Raw genomic sequence first — 19,292 nt, forward strand, 5'->3', positions numbered from 1 at the left:
TCACCAGACCTCTGAAACTGCAAGCGTGCAAATCTAGGTGCAAAATATTTATCCGTCTGCGATGAATCATTTGCGCTCCTTGTCAAAGTCACCCATCTAATTTGCAAACAATTATCTTCAGATCTAGGCAAGGAAATGGAAAGTTGATTTCAGCAAAGTTCTCATCTTTCTGCCTTCATCATATTGATTCATTTAGCAGCATAGCTGAAGTACCGTAAGTGGTTGGAAAAAGACTACCAGCTGACTGCTTTAGTAGTTGTGCTGAGTTTTGTCATTCTTAATCTGACTAGCTGAACATCCTAACACTGCAATGGGGCACGTACAGTCTCAAAAAAGTTTTGAAAACAAATGGTGGTAGGGAGGTTGCAGTGCTTTAGCACAGATTTCTCTATTTATCCATATAATATCCCACCTCTCTGCAAAACTTGGAGGTGGCTTACATAATTAGAAATTATGTAAGCAGGAAAAATATACTTATTTGCTTGTTTACCGTTCTCCATCAATGCACTAGAAAAGAAATTGCATTAAAAAGAATCAAATTATTAAAAATTACCAAAGCGGAGAGAATTTTTCAGTGAAATTCTTATGGGTGAAGGGCACTTCCCTTACTTTAGAGGTGTCCAAGTTTTTTCGTGAATGTCTTTGGTTTGATTCTACAAATCCTCTCTCTGGTGGTCCACATTCTTCAACCTTCCCAAGTGCCCCTATAATAACCTCAGGGGGGCTTTCTGGTAACCACAAGAAACTGCAGGAAGCCAGAGAAACTGTCTACTAGTTCTGATAGAGCTTCATTGCTATTTTTTAAATGTCATTTTTTGCTTTTAAAGAAATCAGTGCAGAAAGATTTTTAAAGGTAAAAAGAAGGACTATTAGACTATCATCACATCAAATCTACATCCAATTGTAGCACTATTTTAATCTGAGTTCCCATTTTGACAAAAAAAAAAGCCAAAGACATCGACAATAAGGAGCATATTATCACTTTTATTTGAAATTACTTTATTTGGTTTCTACATAAAATGCAGTAGGTCTTTCCATACATTCAGTGCAATGATTTATTTTAAGAGAGGTAGCCACAGAAGAGGTAACATTGAATGTACAAGAAATTGCCATAAAACACAGTTAGGATAACAAACACCAGGAACTAATTAATGCCCATAAATATTTACTTGGGTTCCTTTTATATGAGCCATTTAATTTGAAATTGACATCCCTTTATTCTCTCAGGTTTTACAAAATCCAGTGACATGATTACCTGCTGCGTTCCGTTTTTTCCTTGTTTCTATTTTTTTTTTTTACCTGATTGGTAGGTTCTAATTATTACTTTCTTAAAATGAAATCAATTTCAGCACTAGCCTGTTCAGTGTGGCTTGGTAAGCACTGTTAAGGTCTTTTGGGCTACTGTCCCTTTAAACAATAACTTCCTCTTCTCCTTAATTCTTTTTTAAGCCTAATTAATTGTTTCCTGTTCAATCCCCATAGTTGCAGAATTATTGAATAGCTCTTATTCATCAAACCTGTGCCCTTCCTCTTCAGTAGATAGCTGGAAAACACTGTCCCTTTGCATTTTCCTTTTAAGCTTATTTTTAAAATCAGCTAACAATAGTGTGTTTAAAGAAGGAAAGCCAAAGTTATATTAACATAAGCAGATCTGTGTTTATTTTGCATTGTGCTTTTTTCTTTTTGAAGCAAATGAATACTTCATGGTGGAAACTGGCCCAAAACCCTGCACATGTGTTTCTTGGTTTTAACAGTTCTAAGCCTTTTACTAGACTAGAATCCTGGTGTTTACCACCTTCTTTTCACATTCTATTTTCATTTAAGAATTAATAAATCATTTTCTTTGGGTTGGATCCAGTGACAAACAAGCAGGACACTGCTCAGACAATGGTGCTTTCCCACCACTGGGAAAAACATGGGATGTAGCAAGAGAGCCTGCAAATAGAGGGGAGAATTGACAGAATCTAGGAGGGTTGTACCGACAGAGATGCCTTCTGCTTGTACAAGAGAACCTCTGGATCCCAGCTGATATTGTATTTGCCACAAATTTGGTCCAGGTTCTCCTTTAAATTGATGCTGCATTCATGACTTTCTAGTTATATAGACACAGTTGCTAGAATGTTTTTTCAGTTCCCTGGAACAAAATTCAGAATGTTGGTTTATTCCCTGAGATTCCTAAAAGAGAACAGATAGATAGATAGAGTAGTTTTAATTATTTTATTTTATTTTATCAATATTATATATATTTGTTGCCATAATACAAGGTAGCTTAACAACTTAATATACAGTGAAGTAAAATCTAAAATTATGAGCCAAATTAGAAAAAGATGTACAATACAAAATTCTTAAAATGCTCATCCAACAAGTCCCGCTCCACTAAAAGATGAGCATCACTGTACCCACCTAAAACCTGGGTAAATAAAAGGTTATTTGCATTTTTAAAAATGACAATGTCAGGCGTGTTTCAACTGTCAGGGAGCCATTTCACAGTTTTTTCCCATTGTGTATGATGATTATAGTCCATTCTCACTTTTCTTCCCAAATCTTCATATATATAGTGTATGAGGAAAGAATGAGCTGACTGCTCCAAGTGTTTCAAAAATTTCACACCAGCTGGGTATGGCAATGGGCTTTACATTGTCATGGCAGAAACAGTACTAAACTTGCATTTTCTATAACAAGCCCTATTTAAATAGGACCCAGGTTGCTGAAGAAAGGGGGAGGGGGAATACAGGAATAGATTGCACATGAGTGTTTGAGGAATACTTATTTCTTGAGAGAAACATTGCTTTTTTTCTCAGAACTACTCCTGCTCCACAACCACAAACCCACATTGCAGGAGGAAGTGTATGGTGTGCAGCCCTCACTTGTGTGACAATCAAAAATGTTTCAGAATAAAAAGCCACTCCATAGCTGCAAGAGAAAATATGGAACTATGAAGGTCAAGGGAAAGGTCAGGGTTCTTGTGCAATATATCCTGTTCGGGGCTTGGCTGCTACTGTTTGGAAGGGATCCAGTCTATATAGGAAACAGGACTTTTGAGAGCTGAAAGGGCAGGTTTGGGTGTTGCTGTTGCTTCGCACTTGTCTGAATGTTAAGATGTTTCAAGAAATCCTTTGACAAGTCAATTTCCTTACAAGAAGAAAGTACTAGATACACAACAGCAGTTTTCTTTATGAAGATATAGCTAGCTACCCCTGCTCTGAGTTTCAGACGTTGAACTTATTATTATCATTACTATTGTTTATTAATGTATGAATCACCTCTGACACACATCATCTTATATGCCTTCAGCAGGAAGCGCTGCTGAGTTCAATAGAGCTTATGTCCAGATAATTAGGCAGATGTTTCAGCCAGGCTGATCCCTAATAAATTGGATATTATGCTTTTGTGTGCGTACTTGTGTGTGTGCATGTGTGTGTGATTGCATGTTTACACACATACACAATGGAGCAACACAACTGCCTTCACTTTTGGACACTCCAGGGGCTGTGGCTGCCATGATGATCTCCTGAAAAAAATTGCCACAGCCTAAAGCCCAACAAGAGAAGAATATGTTCTCACATCAAGAACAACATGCCCTTAATTTGTAGTTTCGTTCCTATTTCCTCAGTGCTGTAAAAACCTTGATAGGCTACCCTATGAAAACATCTCTGAATATTAGATAAGAATTTATAAGTGTCCATTTCTTTTGTTTAACACAGGAAACAAAATCCCTCCTTATGCTACTTGGCTTCAAGTTATGGTAGACACTCCCTATGACTGTCCTTATCTGACGTTTCCAGGAATTCTGACGTTTCCAGGAATAATATGACGTTTCCAGGAATTTCAAGCAGGATATGGTTCCAGACAAGAGACTGGGCAGTGAAGGTATGGCACAACATTGTTGGCTCATAAGAAAGCTGAGGGGAAATTTTGAAAGTAGAGAGCTTGTCGAGATATAGGATTTGGGATAGGTCAGCTGAAAATTTTTACTCCTGCCCTACATTTTTAAAGTTGATGTTTGTATGTTGATGAACATTTAATTTTCCAGTTAGAAATTCATTTTTTAAAAATAAATTCATTTCCAATACATATACATTTTTCATAGAATTTTCATTTAAACCCGGGGGGGGGGGGGGGGGAGAGAGATTTAAAATCCTAATAGAAGAATATGCCTTTTTACAAAAGTCTAATTTTAAATCACCACAGTTAATTTGCCTTAATTTGTAAGGGAAGCGATTCCACCCCTGAAAAGTCTCTTTCAGCTGGTGGCCCAGTTTCTGCTTGTATGTGCATGCTTGTTTGCATGCAGGAAAGAAAGTTCCAGAGAGAGGAAGTGAAAGTTCTAGAAGCCTCTATCTGCAGCTTCATATGGGGTTGTGGCTGACATCAATCCAAAACTCTCACTAAGCTTAACTGCCTCAACGCTAAAATGTTATGGTAGCTCACTTTGTTTAAAAGTTGTGAATGACTTAAGCAGGAATAAAGCTGTTTCAAATGAAGCTGCATGGAGAAAGTTAAACACTGAATGTAATTTCTTTGTTCACAAGCCTTGCCAATTCATGGAGCATATTTTAAACATGAAGGAATTTAGGCTGTAGACCAACTCCATCTCCCATGACTGGGAAGTCATATTATCATCAATGTTGCCTATGATGCATAGTTCAAGTCTATAAACATCTCTGGGCCAAGCTAGATGGGGCATGGGAAGCCCCTGAACCAGATTGGGAATACAGAACTGTGAATGGCATTTAAGCCTTTCCTTCCATGACATTTTCCCAGTCAAAATATTTCTCCCATCCACACAAAATGCTTTTTGCCCTGTGGGGGAAAGCACACGCATACTGATATGGTAGTTTTGGTAATGCTTCAGAACTTTTGCAAAGCCTCTTTATGAGATAACACTTGAGATGTTCACATAATACGTTCATCGTGTGTTCCATCTTGGTCCCCGTGTACACAACAGATGAGCTGCACAACCCTGCTGCTATTCCTGTGTAATGTTCAACGAGTGTACAGTCTGTGTACACAGTGACTGGACGTAGAACAAGTGTATACTTCCATGCAAACACTTGCACATGTGTAGAGATCGTGCGTACAGTGGTACCTCGGGTTACATACGCTTCAGGTTACATACACTTCAGGTTACAGACTCCGCTAACCCAGAAATAGTACTTTGGGTTAAGAACTTTCTTCAGGATGAGAACAGAAATCATGCTCCGGCGGTGCAGTGGCAGCGGGAGACCCCATTAGCTAAAGTGGTGCTTCAGGTTAAGAACAGTTTCAGGTTAAGAACGGACCTCTGGAACGAATTAAGTACTTAACCTGAGGAACCACTGTACAGGTGTTCGGAGTAGTGTGCAAGCAACTCTAGTACAGGGCAAAAGACATAGGATGTAGCAGGAGGGATGGCTGTGACTCTCCCACTGTGGTCCCAGTTCAGTTCCCTCCATGCCTGCTATTTGCACCAATGTGGAACGGGCTCCCATGCACTTCGGTGGGAGCTTCCCCACCCCTGCCAGTACAAGGGGCAAGGGATTCACTCTAAATCCTGTGTGTGGCATTTATTGGGCTCTGTTTCAGACACATATAACATGTTTTAAGTTGGGAAGCAGATTTTGACTTGCTGTCATGGACTTAGATGCTAAGAAAAGTTAACTTAAAAGAAGTTCACAGAGAGAACGTTTCTTATTCCTTCCTTATCCCATCACCTATTTACAACTAGGGATATCACTTTTGGGTTTTGCCACTTTCTCATTTTTCCAATCTTAAATTCAGTTCCCCATGTTCCTGCAGCAATTTGCATGTCATTTTTGAAAAAACAAACACCACAACCTTATTTTCAAGTCAAAATAACAGAAAAACTATTTTGAACAAGAATCAGCCATATCTCATAGCCCACATAAACATACATGTTTGTTTGCACAGTACTCAGAAATCACCTGTTTCAACTGAGTGTAAGTAGTGATTAATAAGAAATTTAATTTTGCTCACATTTAAAGGTAAGCATCACTAATTCACACTTTATGAAACAATATGAAAACTGGAACACAGCCAACCTTTGAAATTAGTAATTTCTAAATTGTGATGGTGTTCTCCGGTCAATAAATTTGTGCAAAAATAACCGCTCTCCCCATGAAATGAAGGGCACCCTTTGCGTGCCCATGCGCAGCACCCCTGATCCTCCGTGACTCCCGGCAGAGCGCTCCTGGTCCACCTCCTCAGGTCACAGACCTTGAGGTTCCCGCCAAACCTCAGTTCAAATGAACCAATCGTGACTGGGGAGGTGGAGACAGGGGAGCGGACCAAGTAGGAGTAGTCTTCACTCCAGTCTGCTCTTCAAGCACAAAAAGGGGCGGAGCCTGCCTGGGAGCTCTCAGAAAACAGAATTCAGGACAAAACAAAATTGACATATCTCTCCATTCTTAAGCACAAGCCCTATCATTCAGCTGATATCCAGCATTTTTATGTGCATCAGCTACCATTCATGTAGTCTGCATAGCAACAACGTATATTTATCTTCTTTTGGTTTAAATAACTTACTTCTGCATTATTTTTGGTGTCGTTTCCAGCAGCACACCGCAATAATAACCACAGTCAGAGAAATTAGGACAAGTACAGTTACGACCACAGCATATGGATAGCCTATATGGAGGAAAGAAAATAATTGCTGACAGTATGGAGAGGAGTCATATAATATAATATAATATCACATAATAATATATAATATAATATAATATAATATAATATAATATAATATAATATAATATAATATTATAATATAATATAAAAATTTATATTATAATATAATATGATATAATAATGTAATATAACATAGAATAAAATCACAATTCTACATTGAAATTGAGGTCCTTAATTTGCTGTAGTGGGTGAGATGACTAGAGGTTGAAATAACTCCTAAGAATATGTTCAAAATGCATTCGCTGAAAACCAGTGAGTGTTTTTCTGTTTATGAAAGAGGTAAGAGTAAAGAATTTCAGAGGGAGACTAAAAGCACATGCCCAAATCCATCTTGAAGGAGGGAAAAAATAAGGAAGAATGCATGCATGTAACAACAGAATAAAATGATAATTATTACTTGATAAGGGGGAAGTGTGAAATATACAGTATTAAAGGATCCAGGGGTGTACAGGTGGGTAGCCCCACTCAACTGCCAAAATTGGCCACCTGGAACCTGTTCCACATCCCTGCCTCTCTAAAGCCTCTCTTTAGTCTGAATTTTGTTTTTTTTCTTTTACATCAGGCATGGCAAACTTGTGACCCTCCAGAGTTTGTTATACTCCAGTTCTCATCACCCCCAGGTATCATGGACAATGATCAGGGATGGTGGAAGACTGTAGGTCAGTAACATATGGAGGGCTGCAGGTTCGCCATCCCTTGTAGAATGGAAGAAAATAAAATAAAAGATTTTTAACATGAAAGTTTTGCTACCTTTTAGGAAGATGACAGGCACCGAGTGCTTTGCTCACTTACCTTTTCTTGGTACCTTGAGATCCATCTCTTTCCCCCTGTGTGTAACCTTGCAGATCATCTCTTGTCCAGAATGGCTATCTGAGGCATTTACAAGGATATTGCTTATGACCGATACTGTTCCATTGGGATTTGTGATCTCGTTTTCCTCCTTCAGGCCTCTTGGCGCAACCCATGTGATGTTGGGACGTGGGAAGCCCGTTGCTGAGCAGGTGGCATTCAAGCGCCCATCAGAGATGCTGTAGTGTAAAAATGTGTTGAGGCGGCCTGTGACATAAATGACAGCACAAAATGCAGGTGGGCAATAAAAGGAAGATGAAAAGATGCTACTGTATCAGTGAGGGACTCAGCAGGGCAAACTGCAAACTGTTGAATTAGAGGCAGACTATATGGTAGGAACGTGGGTGGCACTGTGGGTTAAACCACAGAGCCTAGGACTTGCCGATCAGAAGGTCAGTGGTTCGAATCCCTGCGACGGGGTGAGCTCCCGTTGCTCGGTCCCTGCTCCTGCCAACCTAGCAGTTCGAAAGCACGAAGTGCAAGTAGATAAATAGGTACCGCTCCAGCGGGAAGGTAAACGGTGTTTCCGTGCACTGCTCTGGTTCGCCAGAAGCGGCTTAGTCATGCTGGCCACATGACCCAGAAGCTGTACGCCGGCTCCCTCGGCCAATAAAGCGAGATGAGCGCTGCAACCCCAGGGTCGGTTACGACTGGACCTAATGGTCAGGGGTCCCTTTACCTTTACCTTATATAGTAGGAAAAGGGACACGGGTGGTGCTGTGGGTTAAACCACAGAGCCTAGGACTTGCCGATCAGAAGGTTGGTGGTTCGAATCCCCGCAATGGGGTGAACTCCCGTTGCTCGGTCCCTGCTCCTGCCAACCTAGCAGTTTGAAAGCACGTCAAAGTGCAAGTAGATAAATAGGTACCACTCCGGCGGGAAGGTAAACAGTGTTTCCGTGCACTGCTCTGGTTTCCCAGAAGTGGCTTAGTCATGCTGGCCACATGACCCGGAAGTTGTACACTGGCTCCCTTAGCCAATAAAGCGAGATGAGCGCCGCAACCCCAGAGTCGGCCATGACTGGACCTAATGGTCAGGGGTCCCTTTACTACTACTTTCCTACTATATGGTAGGAAACTTATGTTAACTTTGAGCAATCATCCTTCAACTGTAGTGTGCTATAGTGTGTTATTCAACACACCATACATGTGGAAAAGCCCAATGTCCCACACTGCAATATTCTGGCTGAAAACCAAAACATATGTTGTAACATTATTACACAGTGGGCTGATTTCTAATCAGTTTTACAAAGGGGTTTTCGTTAGTGTGAGTTTCTCTGTGGCATAACAGGCCAGAACCTTGGACTTGTTAATTGTTCAGGAATATGTTGCCATAGCAACAAATTGCTTAGCCCATTGCTAACAAAAGATTTGGGAATGTCATGAATCGGAAGAATTATGAGAGAAGGGGACAGATCCTCCTGCACAGTTAACAAATGTTGTGATCCAGGTCTCTGTATATACAGGGAAACGAAAGGAGAAGCCTGCAGTTTTGAGGCAGATGGAGATCAGACACCAAGCTGAGCTTTTGGTCCCCGGAGCTTCTTAGTATTCTGTTCCACTCCCCATATCAGCATAGAAGAATATAAGAACCTAATGGATCAATGACCTATCAAGTTCAGCATTCTGCTCTCACAGTAGCCAATCAGATGCCCACAGGAAGTCCACAGGCAGGACCTGGGCAACTGGAAATATACTGCCTCCGATCTGCTGTGGATATTGTAATCTTAGACTATCAGGTTTTGCTCTCATAATCTGCAGCTAGCGTGCTCATGGATTGTAGGAGTTGTAGTCCAACATCAACTGAAGGACCACAGGTTCACCACCTGTGGTTTAAGCTGTAGTTCCAATTATACTCAATCGGCAGTTATATTGTTGGATGAAACCAAGTATTAGGAAATGCTGTAGGGCTCTTGTAACACCCTTCCTAAGGAAACCAAACTTGGGCAAGTCCTGCACCCCTGGAACGGGGGTGAGATAATGGTGTGTGTTGTATTGCTTCATTATCAAAGGAGCATATTTGAAGAAATGCCCTGCTCTAGCTATTTTAATATGAAATGACTCACCGTAAACAGAAAGACAAGTTTTTTTGCTAGTGGATCCTAGAAGAAATGTGTTAAATATGCATCGGTAACAACCATTTTCTTGGGTGCTAACATTCCAGAAGCTGATGGCAGTGTCATTGAGTTCAAAAATTGTTAAATTGACTCGACCTTTGTATAGGTCATTAATATTTGGAATTTGTTTGTTGTCATATGCTGCCAAATTTACAGCGTTTTTATTAGACTCTTGCTGCCATGTAACTTGAACAGTTTGAAGAGATTTTGTTAGGGTACATCTCAAAGTAGCGTTGCTGCCCAGCTCCACGTCTCTGTCACTTGTCAATATGGCACCTGCGGCAAGACAAAATAATTAATAATCACCTCTCGTATCTTATGCTTACAAATCCCTTGGTCTAGATCCAAGGAAAATATTTATTTATGCAAAAATTCCTGTTCTGCACTTCTAGCAACCATGAACAGATTAGAACTGGGCTGCTAATTCCAAAATATTTTTCTTTCATTTTTTAAAAAACCTTTCACTGGATAGGTGGAGGGAAAAGGAAGCCTTTCTGAAATTCATGGTAGGAGCAATTTGGGGAAGAGGGTTGCTGCATACCTTACTTAACCTCACAAGGCAGCTCTGTGTGTGTCTGTGCAGTGACCAGAAGATGAAAGGCCACTGGGAGGAGCACAGAGAAAAGAAACACTATGGTTCATTTGTAGCAGCACAACCAGATGCCTTCATCTGCCTGACCTGCAACAAAACATCTCTCTCCTGCATTGGTCTCTACAGCCACAGCAGGTGCTGCAACCTTCCAACAGTTTGACTTCATCCCTCAAAGCGTGCTCCTCCATTGTCTCCTGAGACAGACAGATGCCAAAAAAATACATTTCTTTGACTCAAAATAGAAGCCCATCCTGCTCACAGCAGCACAAGACTCTCCATAGCCCTCTGCCAGCCACACTTGCTGGTCTACTGGCTCATAGTCACAGGTCTGGCTCTACCATTAGGTAGAATGAGGTGACTGGTGCAGGTGCCATAAGATGGGAGGTGGTGGCAGCCCTTAGCTCTTCCTCCTGATATCCCTGTCCATACTGTTGGAGATGAGAGCTGTGGGGCTCCAGCCTTACAACTATGGTGCTGACCTCCCTCCAGGACAGTGCAGTGCCCCATTGCTAGTACTGAATTAGGATTCAGCAGTCAGTCCAGCTGGCTACTCAATATCGTGTGTGTGTGTGTGTGTGTACCATATTGTCCATTGCCTCAGGTGGCAAAATGTCTTGAGCCACCCTTGTCTAGTCATTACACTTCCCCCAGTGCACTAATCATGTTAGACTTACCCTTTATCCTACAGAGAACAGTACATATGATGCACAGAGTCAGGCCCTGGAAAGTCCATGGGGAACAGAGACCTTCATTTAACTAGGAATAGAAAAAAAGAGATGTGTTACAGATACACAATAGCCTTTTTTGCCACTACAGTGCTCTACTATTTGGATTTGGGGTATAGCCCAGGTGCATAATGAAGATAGAGGCTGTTGTTCCACTGCAACCATATCAGGGGATTTTCAAAATGTTGCCATAGCAGACAAAACTCCCCAAAACAAGCAGTGAAGCTTTTCCATGTCTAGCTAAGAACTAACAAATGGCAGGTCATTGGCCTGAAGGCTACTTCACATTGTACATACCGTACTTTACCCATTTCTTTAAATAGTGGGGAAGTTGAAATCCACCTATGGACTGTCACTAATGAGACTTGACCTCATTGGTGTTTTGCAGCATGTACAACCTGGGAAGCTATGACTGGCTTTAGTTTCCCAGTGCATGTATATTTCTGTGCCGTGATGTACAAACATTCAAAATGATTACATGTGATCCTCATTGGTTTCATGGGATTTCCTAGCAGAAGTGTTTTCTGTTTATGAAATGAAGACTGTAAAACCTGAGGATGCCCCATCAACAGATAAAGAGGAAACAGGGCCGTGCTGTTGTTTTTTTTATTAAACTTCTTCTCCATGCATAGAGTTGAAATTTGGTAGAGGAGCTTATCACGCAATGCAGGATCTGGCAATGTGGTGCTACCCAAATGTTGTTGGACTTCCAACTCCCATCAGCCTCAGTAAGCACGGCCAGTGGTCAGGGATGAAGGGAGTTGCACTCCTACAACATCTGTAGGGCACAACATTGGTTATCCCTAATGTAGTGGGTCTTGATTCTTAAATTTCAGGAGGGCCAGTGGCAGTCCAGCCTGCTAACCTTGTGTGGAAGCTTTCTAAACCACTGTTTTTAGAACACACCACAGAGAGCCATGATTTAGCTAAGTGATTGGGACTATGCTGCGTAAATACCATGCATTTAATATGCATCGGAAGCATATCAATTTCCACAAAGAATCCCAGGAATTGTAGCATGTTCAGGGTGCTGGGAGTTATAGCTCTGGTGTAAACTACAGTTCCCATGGTTCTTTGGGGAAAGTCATGTGCTTTGAAGTCATGTGCCTCAAGGACAGCCTCTCTCCATATGAATCAACTTGGACTCTGCAATAATCATCTGAGGACCTCCTTCATGATTGGTCCGGAGGGTGGCAACACAAGTGCAAGCCTTTCTGCAGGGCTCCCTGTTTGTGGAATGCTCTCCCTAGGGAATCTTGTCTGGTGCCTTCATTACATATCTTTAGGCACCAGGCGGAAACGTTTCTCCAGAACCAGGCCTTTGGCTGATTAGCACTCTAAGGGTTATTGGTTTGTTTTTGTTCTCGTTGTTATTATGTATTTTGAATTTTGTGTTCTCATTTTGTATTTTTTATGTTGTGAACTGCCCTCTTATCTTTGGATGAAGGTGGCATACAAATTTAATAAATAATAATAATAATAATAATGTGCTTTAAATGTATGATGTTTATTCAGCCTAAGTCAGAAGATGGAGTTGGTAGATATATGAACTGAGTCAGCAGATTGAGATTGTAAATTTTGGGATTGAGTCGGCAGTTGGAGATTGTCAATTTTATCAGGGGGTCCCTTACCTCTCACCACTGCCAATAATCTATTGGAACTAGTCACATTGCTTAGATGCCTATCACAAACCCCTGGTGCATGGGCTCTGGTTGTTGTTTCTCAGAAGCTCATGGAAAGTATTTTTTCACATTGTTACTTCTCGTGTTCAACTCCAGGCCCTAGCATTGGAAGAAGTTGTTCTGGTGATGAGACTCAGAAAACCCCTGGGCTCCAATTAAGCCCTGTATTCTAAATCACAAAACACTGCACAAAATGTGTAGCGCTTTCATACATTCCGAGCTCTTCGTGTTCATGTTCTAGTTGTAGTCCTTACAGCAGCTATCTATGGTAAACCAGTATTAAAACTCCCGCACAATACTACAGGCTGGTTTAAGATCACCAAGTGAGCACATGGCAGTGGTGAAACTTGGTGTATCTCAATCTGTAATTCAGTCTCTTAATCATTATGTTATGCCAGCTACCGACAAGGATTAAACATGATTAAGGAACAGACTTATTATCAAAAGGAAATGAGATAATTGTTAAGAAAAGGATGCGTTGTGGGTGGAAACTTAAAGGAAGATAGGCATTTCAGCTACAGCATCAAGGAAGGAAGCATCTGGGAGAAAAATAACAAGGAACAATGGGGCAAGCAAACTACTTCTCAAAAGAAAAACAAAATGAGCAGTGGGTAATTAATGCCTTTAAGGTCAATGGAAACTAAATCTAGTCAGTATCTCAGTGGCAAGACGTTCCCTCAAGAGAGCTGGCACAATAAAGGGAGAGGGATTAACAGGATGTCAGAAGTGAGAAAGAAAAGCAAGCAACGTGATTTGTGTTATTGCAAAATGTATTTCTAGAATCTCAAAACCCTAACACATTTTGTTCTCCTTCATATGACACACACACACAGTGCTTGACACATTGACTATCTTTTGCACCAAGCGGTGATGCACATGTGTGAATGAGCACTAATAGATTAATCCCCACCTATAGAACTTTTGGATTGGCTCAGTGTCAAAACATGATCAATCCCTTTCTCCAAGCAGTGCAAAACTCCTGGCTGCAACACCCAGGTTAGGTTCCCCTCAGAAGAAAATTATTAGATCTTTACATCTGTGCTTATTTATACATATTAAGGTTGAACAAAGGACACTGGAAGCTGCCTGCTAATGCAGTGGTGATCCAGTGTTGTCAGCTCTCCAGGCTTTGAGGCTGGGATCTTTTGTCAGGTCAGCCCATCTTGGAGATCCCAGAGATTGAATCTGGGACATGTATGTGAGGAGCAATTAACGCTTGTTGGCTTTCAAGAAGCTATGTGAAAATGATTGATAGAAATGTTGCTTAAAAGATATGATAAGATTAAGATTGTTAAAGCGCAATATAAATTTAAGAAATGTGAGTAATTGTGATAATATGGAAAATTGTCAGACAGGCTGAGGGAAGTCTAAAAGATGTATATGTTAGAAGTGGATGTTAAACATGGATGGAATGCATACTGGAAATTGAATAAAAAATAATTATAAATAAATAAATAAATAAATAAAAAAGAGATTGAATCTGGGACTGCACTGCAACCTTTCCCCTTCAGCATAGATGAAGGCACAGATTACGCACCACAACTGACCCTCCAACAGATTTATTTGGAGAGGGGTTGTAAACTGCATCATGCTAAGCAGTTTCTTTCCATTCATTGGCTTGTCCCACTAAAATGCGTTTACAATCACCACTGATTCCAGAGGGATTTATTGCCCCGTGATTGCAGACAATGACTTGTTAATGACAGTGGAACTTAAAGCACATCTGCAGCATGGTTCTAATGATGTTTATTGGTAGGACCAGTCAAAAAATATATATTAAAGTATAACACATCGGAAGTGTTGTAAACTCGAACCCTCTACACTGCCTTCTAGGAACGAAGCCCACCTTCTCATACTGAACAAGCTGCAAGTAAATAACCTACACTGATTTAAATAAAATTAACTTACATACAGTATTTAAAATGCCTTGGCAAGGAAAAAATGAAAACCAAATAATACCATTATTTCCTTTTGCCCATGTTTTCCAAATCTTTTTAAACATTGTAAGAAAGTGAACCATATACATTACGGTCAAATGTGCAATGCAAATAATTTAGGAGAGCATTGTTGCACGCCAACCCAATCTCTAAATAGGTATGCTGCAGCAAAGAAACAAAACAAAAAGCAAAACAAAATACCCTTGTGACATCTTAAAGACTGCCAAATTTATTATGGCATGAGCTTTTGTGGATCAGAGTCCACAAATAGATGCAAATGCATCCTATGAAGTGGTTCCTGGTGTTTGGAAGTGTACCGGAGATAAATGGATGTATCTTTTAGGTGCTACAAGACACTTCGGTGCTTATATTATAAATGTCCAGCCATTTCCTCACTTAAAGATAGTTTCATTTGACTTCCCAACATCAGCTTTTGAACCTAGATTTGGAGAGAGTGTCTGTTTCTGTGAGTCCTCTAAGCTTTTAAAACTTTCCTCTGTAGGTGCACATTTGAAACCATACCGGCATGCAGATTACTTACCAGATAACACACTTTAATCACATTTTTTTTTCCATAATTGGGCCAGTTAAATAGTAGAAAAAACAGCAATTTATTTACACAGCTTGCAGTTCATGTATTTTTAAAATAAAATGTATGTGCTGCTTAATTTTCAAAGAAACCCAGTGTGACTAACAAATTGAAATGTCACAACAATAAAAAATATAGAACCATCTCACTCCAAACCCAATCATAAAGTCAAGAATTTACATAAAAAGCAATTGAAACCACAATAATAGATCAGAATTAAAACCATGCAGTGCATATTAATGAATGGGATAAGAATTTCAGACCACAGCAGTGATTTTGAGTGCAGACCCAGGAGATTTATATGTGAAATCTCCTGCCAGTAACTAGGTTAGTGACGTTATGGAAATAGCACCCAGAATAATACAGTAATGATATAACCCTTGGAAATGATGAGAAGTTGGGGTTGATGGATTTTAGTACCATAAACAGTCATGCTTGAAATCTAAACTGCACAGAGCCTGTTCAACATAGGAAACCACTACATGAGTCACGCAGACTTACTAATATTACAACATCATCCCCAAGGGTATAACCTGTCTAAAATTTGTGGTCTTCATTAGTTTCTACCCCACATTAACAGTATCCACACATACACACAGATAGCACCAAAAGGATTCAAAAACAAAAAGGTTGCAACTCTGTTGCACATTTATCTGTGACCTAGCCCCATTGGACACAGTAGGATTTGCTTCTGCATAAGAAAGAATAGGATCAGGCTCCATGGAACTCAAATCCTGTTCTGCATTTCTCATGTTCATGCTTCAAATATTCCTATTACGTTCACTAGAAGACAAGGGTGATGGCTTTTCTTTTCTTTTTTTTTCTTGCCAAAGTGTGAAAATAATCCTATACATAAACATGATCTTACTTATAAGCAAGAGTGTGGGATTGGCGATTCTCATGTGTGCCATTGTTTTTGCTGCAACCACACATCTTTGTCATATTCCCCTCTCCCCATATCTGCCCCTCAGTTTTAATCCATATTCAGTCTTTTTGGGGGGTGGGGGTGGGAAACCCAGTAGTCAAATACCTGTTTGCATTACTAGGTCCCCACCTAGAAGCACCCTGAATCTCACGCAGTTCAGTAAGATTTCCCTTTCAGTTAAGCATGTGGAACGTTGCTGTCATAAAAGCACCTTTGTGCTTCTCCTGAGGAGTGCCAAATTTATGTATAAGCTAAACAAACTATAGCTTAGGCCCCCACTCTCTTGGGCCCCCCCAAAAAAATTTAAAGGAAAAAAAATGTGTAAATTGTGTTTCTAAAGGAACTTTTGTTATTGCCAAATGACAATGTGTTTGCATTGTTAAGTTTGTTATGAATAAAAAATCATTTTAAGTTAGAGCTTAGTAATTATTTCACTATTAATATACTTCTTAATTGTATTTTAGTTCAACAATTACTTTGATAAAATACCTATTTCGTTATGTGCAAATGGCTTTAGATATCTATTAGGTCCATCAATTACCATATAGCATATATTCAACACAAAAAAAGCAGCGACAATTTATTGTTGACAAAGGACAGCTGGACATATAAAGGGCCCCATTACCTTCAGTACTTAGGGCCTCATCAAACCTTAATCTGGCCCTGCTCCTGAACAATGGCATCACCAGGGCAGGGCTGGGCCCCACTCCAGGCAGCTGAGCAGAAGGGCTTCCAAATGCAGCAATCTTGGATTACCACATTTTGAAGTGAGCACACCACGCATGACTATCTAAAGTGAGGTGTGCTCCTCGTAAGCCTATTTGAATCCAGAGGCTAAAACTAATTGCGCCACTACTCTTGAGCTAATTGAATGCCGGAGGCAAATTGAATTCAGGCAGTACGGCTTTGGACCGATTTAAGCAAACACCAATTTCAGCCTCATTTGAGAACATGCAGGCACTTTCTCTTTACTTTCTCCCTATTTTCGGAGACAAATCCCCAAGCTTGTGCCTTGGACTTGCATCACAGCAAGCATCTTACCTTGGGACGCATGCTCTGGTATGAAGAAGAGTGCACACAAGGGCAGTTGCTGCCTCCAGTGAAGGCTGGAAAAGCCACAGTGTGGAAAAGGAAAGCAGGAAAATGCATTGGGAATGTCTAATCTCCCGTCTCCTCCCTCCCTAATGGTTGGGGGGTGGGCAGTGAACTCTGAGAGACAGAAGTCTAAAGCATGCTCTTAGAGCTAAACAGAGATTATAGAGCAGTAACTGAGAGCACAAATTGGCCATTATCTTATTAGCGTCTGTTTTGAAAAATGATGCTTCTGCTAGACGTGTGACTATGGTGGGGAGCATATAGTTAAAGAAAGGAAAGGATATTTGTATAAAATGTTTGTGGGATTATCAGGGGCCCTAACTAATGATGCCCTTTACTAGGGAAATGCTTTAAATAAAAATCTGAGGTCTTTACTACTGTTCCTGTTCTATTTTATGACTGTGCTTTAAACAAATCCCAAAGTCCTGAGACCATAGAATATTCTAAAGTAAGAAATGACCTATGGGTTGTAGTCAAGTAAGTTTTACTCAGGAGTAGCCCTATTGAAATTACTGTAATGGCTCTAACTTAGGCACTTTCATTCATTTCAGTGGATCTGCTAAGAGTAAAACATGTTTGAATACAATCCTATATATTCTACAGAGCCGGAGTATTAAATATTGTTTCTTAATATTGTAAATGCAAGGCAGTTGGTACACAGAGGCATAGCTGGCACACATAGAAGGAGTAAGAGAAACTACAAGCAATGAGGAGATGTCCCTACTACGCAAAGAAGAAATGTATACTCAATGCTGTGCCCATGTTTGCCTCTGCCTCCACCACCACAGGCATTTGGACTTTAGAGGTTTGCCCAGAAGTGGGGGTGGCCTTTATGCACCCCATGTTGATACTATTGAGCTAGGTGGACCAATTGTCCAACTTGGGATAAGGAACTTCCTGTGCTCCTCAGTTCCCTGCATCTTGATTGGCTGATGCTTGGAGCTCTAGTCTAGTATTATGAAGGAGAAAAACTCCATAGCAGCTTTCATCGGGCGAGGGCATTAACTCAGTGGTACATACATACATACATACATACATACCATTTAAACCATGATGGCCTACATCATGGGGAGGGGGGGGGAATACAACAGTTAAATACATTAACCACAACATAGCAAAAGTAGTCATAAACAATAAACAAAACATTAAAAAATACACAATTAAATAATAATTTTCACATAGATTATAACAAGATCTAAAATAAAACACCAACAACAGCCTCAGCTGTTCAGCAGCCTCAGCTACTGATAGAACTTCTGTGTTGCATGAAGAACGTCCCAGCTTTCAAATCCTGTCATCTCCAGGTAGATAGGCCAATGGTCTGACTCAACGTAAAGCAGCTTTCTGTGTTTCTGCATTCTTGTCTTAACAGATGCCCTTTAGGACCTGACTGGAGTTGGTTACTGGTTCCCAATTTGTTCGTTCCGCCTTTTATATAGTGGTGAATGAGCATCCCCAATAAGGAACTACATTTTAGATTCTGTTTTGAATATTCATGGGAAAAAAGGAACTGAAAATTTGTCACTAGGATTGCCATAAGTCATGGTAATTCATGACATGTCCTGGTTTTGGGGTGTAAAAATGGGGAAATCACAATTTTGCGGGCGTCAGGAATTTTACTTTTTAAAATACGGCAACCCAACTTCTAACCAACCTTAGCCTCCTCCTCTCATGTGTGCAGCCAGTGAGTGAGCAAGGCGGTCTGGAAGAATGGTCTGGGTTGCATTCTTGCATAATAGCTCCTTGAGTCATAGAATCATAGAATCATAGAATCATAGAATCATAGAGTTGGAAGAGACCACAAGGGCCATCGAGTCCAACCCCCTGCCAAGCAGGAAACACCATCAGAGCACTCCTGACATATGGTTGTCAAGCCTCTGCTTAAAGACCTCCAAAGAAGGAGACTCCACCACACTCCTTGGCAGCAAATTCCACTGTCGAACAGCTCTTACTGTCAGGAAGTTCTTCCTAATGTTTAGGTGGAATCTTCTTTCTTGTAGTTTGGATCCATTGCTCCGTGTCCGCTTCTCTGGAGCAGCAGAAAACAACCTTTCTCCCTCCTCTATGTGACATCCTTTTATATATTTGAACATGGCTA

The 19,292-nt window shown here is 40.5% G+C and overlaps 1 protein-coding gene across 2 annotated transcripts; it reads right to left on the reverse strand.

The window, feature by feature from the left end:
• Positions 1 to 975: 975 nt before the first annotated feature.
• Positions 976 to 17,267, reverse strand: LOC310761584 (OX-2 membrane glycoprotein-like). 2 transcript variants are annotated; one of them, XM_083611738.1, is made up of 6 exons: positions 17,141 to 17,267; positions 10,916 to 10,997; positions 9,599 to 9,925; positions 7,477 to 7,740; positions 6,526 to 6,627; positions 976 to 2,134 (listed from the first exon to the last, which is right to left on the reverse strand). In XM_083611738.1, exons 1-5 carry the CDS (start codon positions 17,246 to 17,248, stop codon positions 6,533 to 6,535), a joined length of 876 nt encoding a protein of 291 aa, XP_083467864.1. In that variant the 5' UTR covers positions 17,249 to 17,267; the 3' UTR covers positions 976 to 2,134; positions 6,526 to 6,532. The 2 variants fall into 2 exon arrangements, with proteins under 2 accessions (XP_083467864.1, XP_083467863.1); XM_083611737.1 differs by having other exon boundaries at positions 976 to 2,175.
• Between the last annotated feature and the right edge of the window lie 2,025 nt (positions 17,268 to 19,292).

Source organism: Podarcis filfolensis (genome assembly GCF_964270895.1).
Source record: "Podarcis filfolensis genome assembly, chromosome: 4".
NCBI lineage: Eukaryota > Metazoa > Chordata > Lepidosauria > Squamata > Lacertidae > Podarcis > Podarcis filfolensis.

Coding starts and splice junctions, on each gene's coding strand:
- LOC310761584 (XM_083611738.1), bottom strand. CDS start 17,248: ATGCATTTTCCTGCTTTCCTTTTCCACACTGTGGCTTTTCCAGCCTTC. Junction 10,998..17,140: donor ACCAGAGCATGCGTCCCAAG/GTAAGATGCTTG, acceptor TTCTATTCCTAG/TTAAATGAAGGTCTCTGTTC. Junction 7,741..9,598: donor AACTTGTCTTTCTGTTTACG/GTGAGTCATTTC, acceptor TTTATGTCACAG/GCCGCCTCAACACATTTTTA.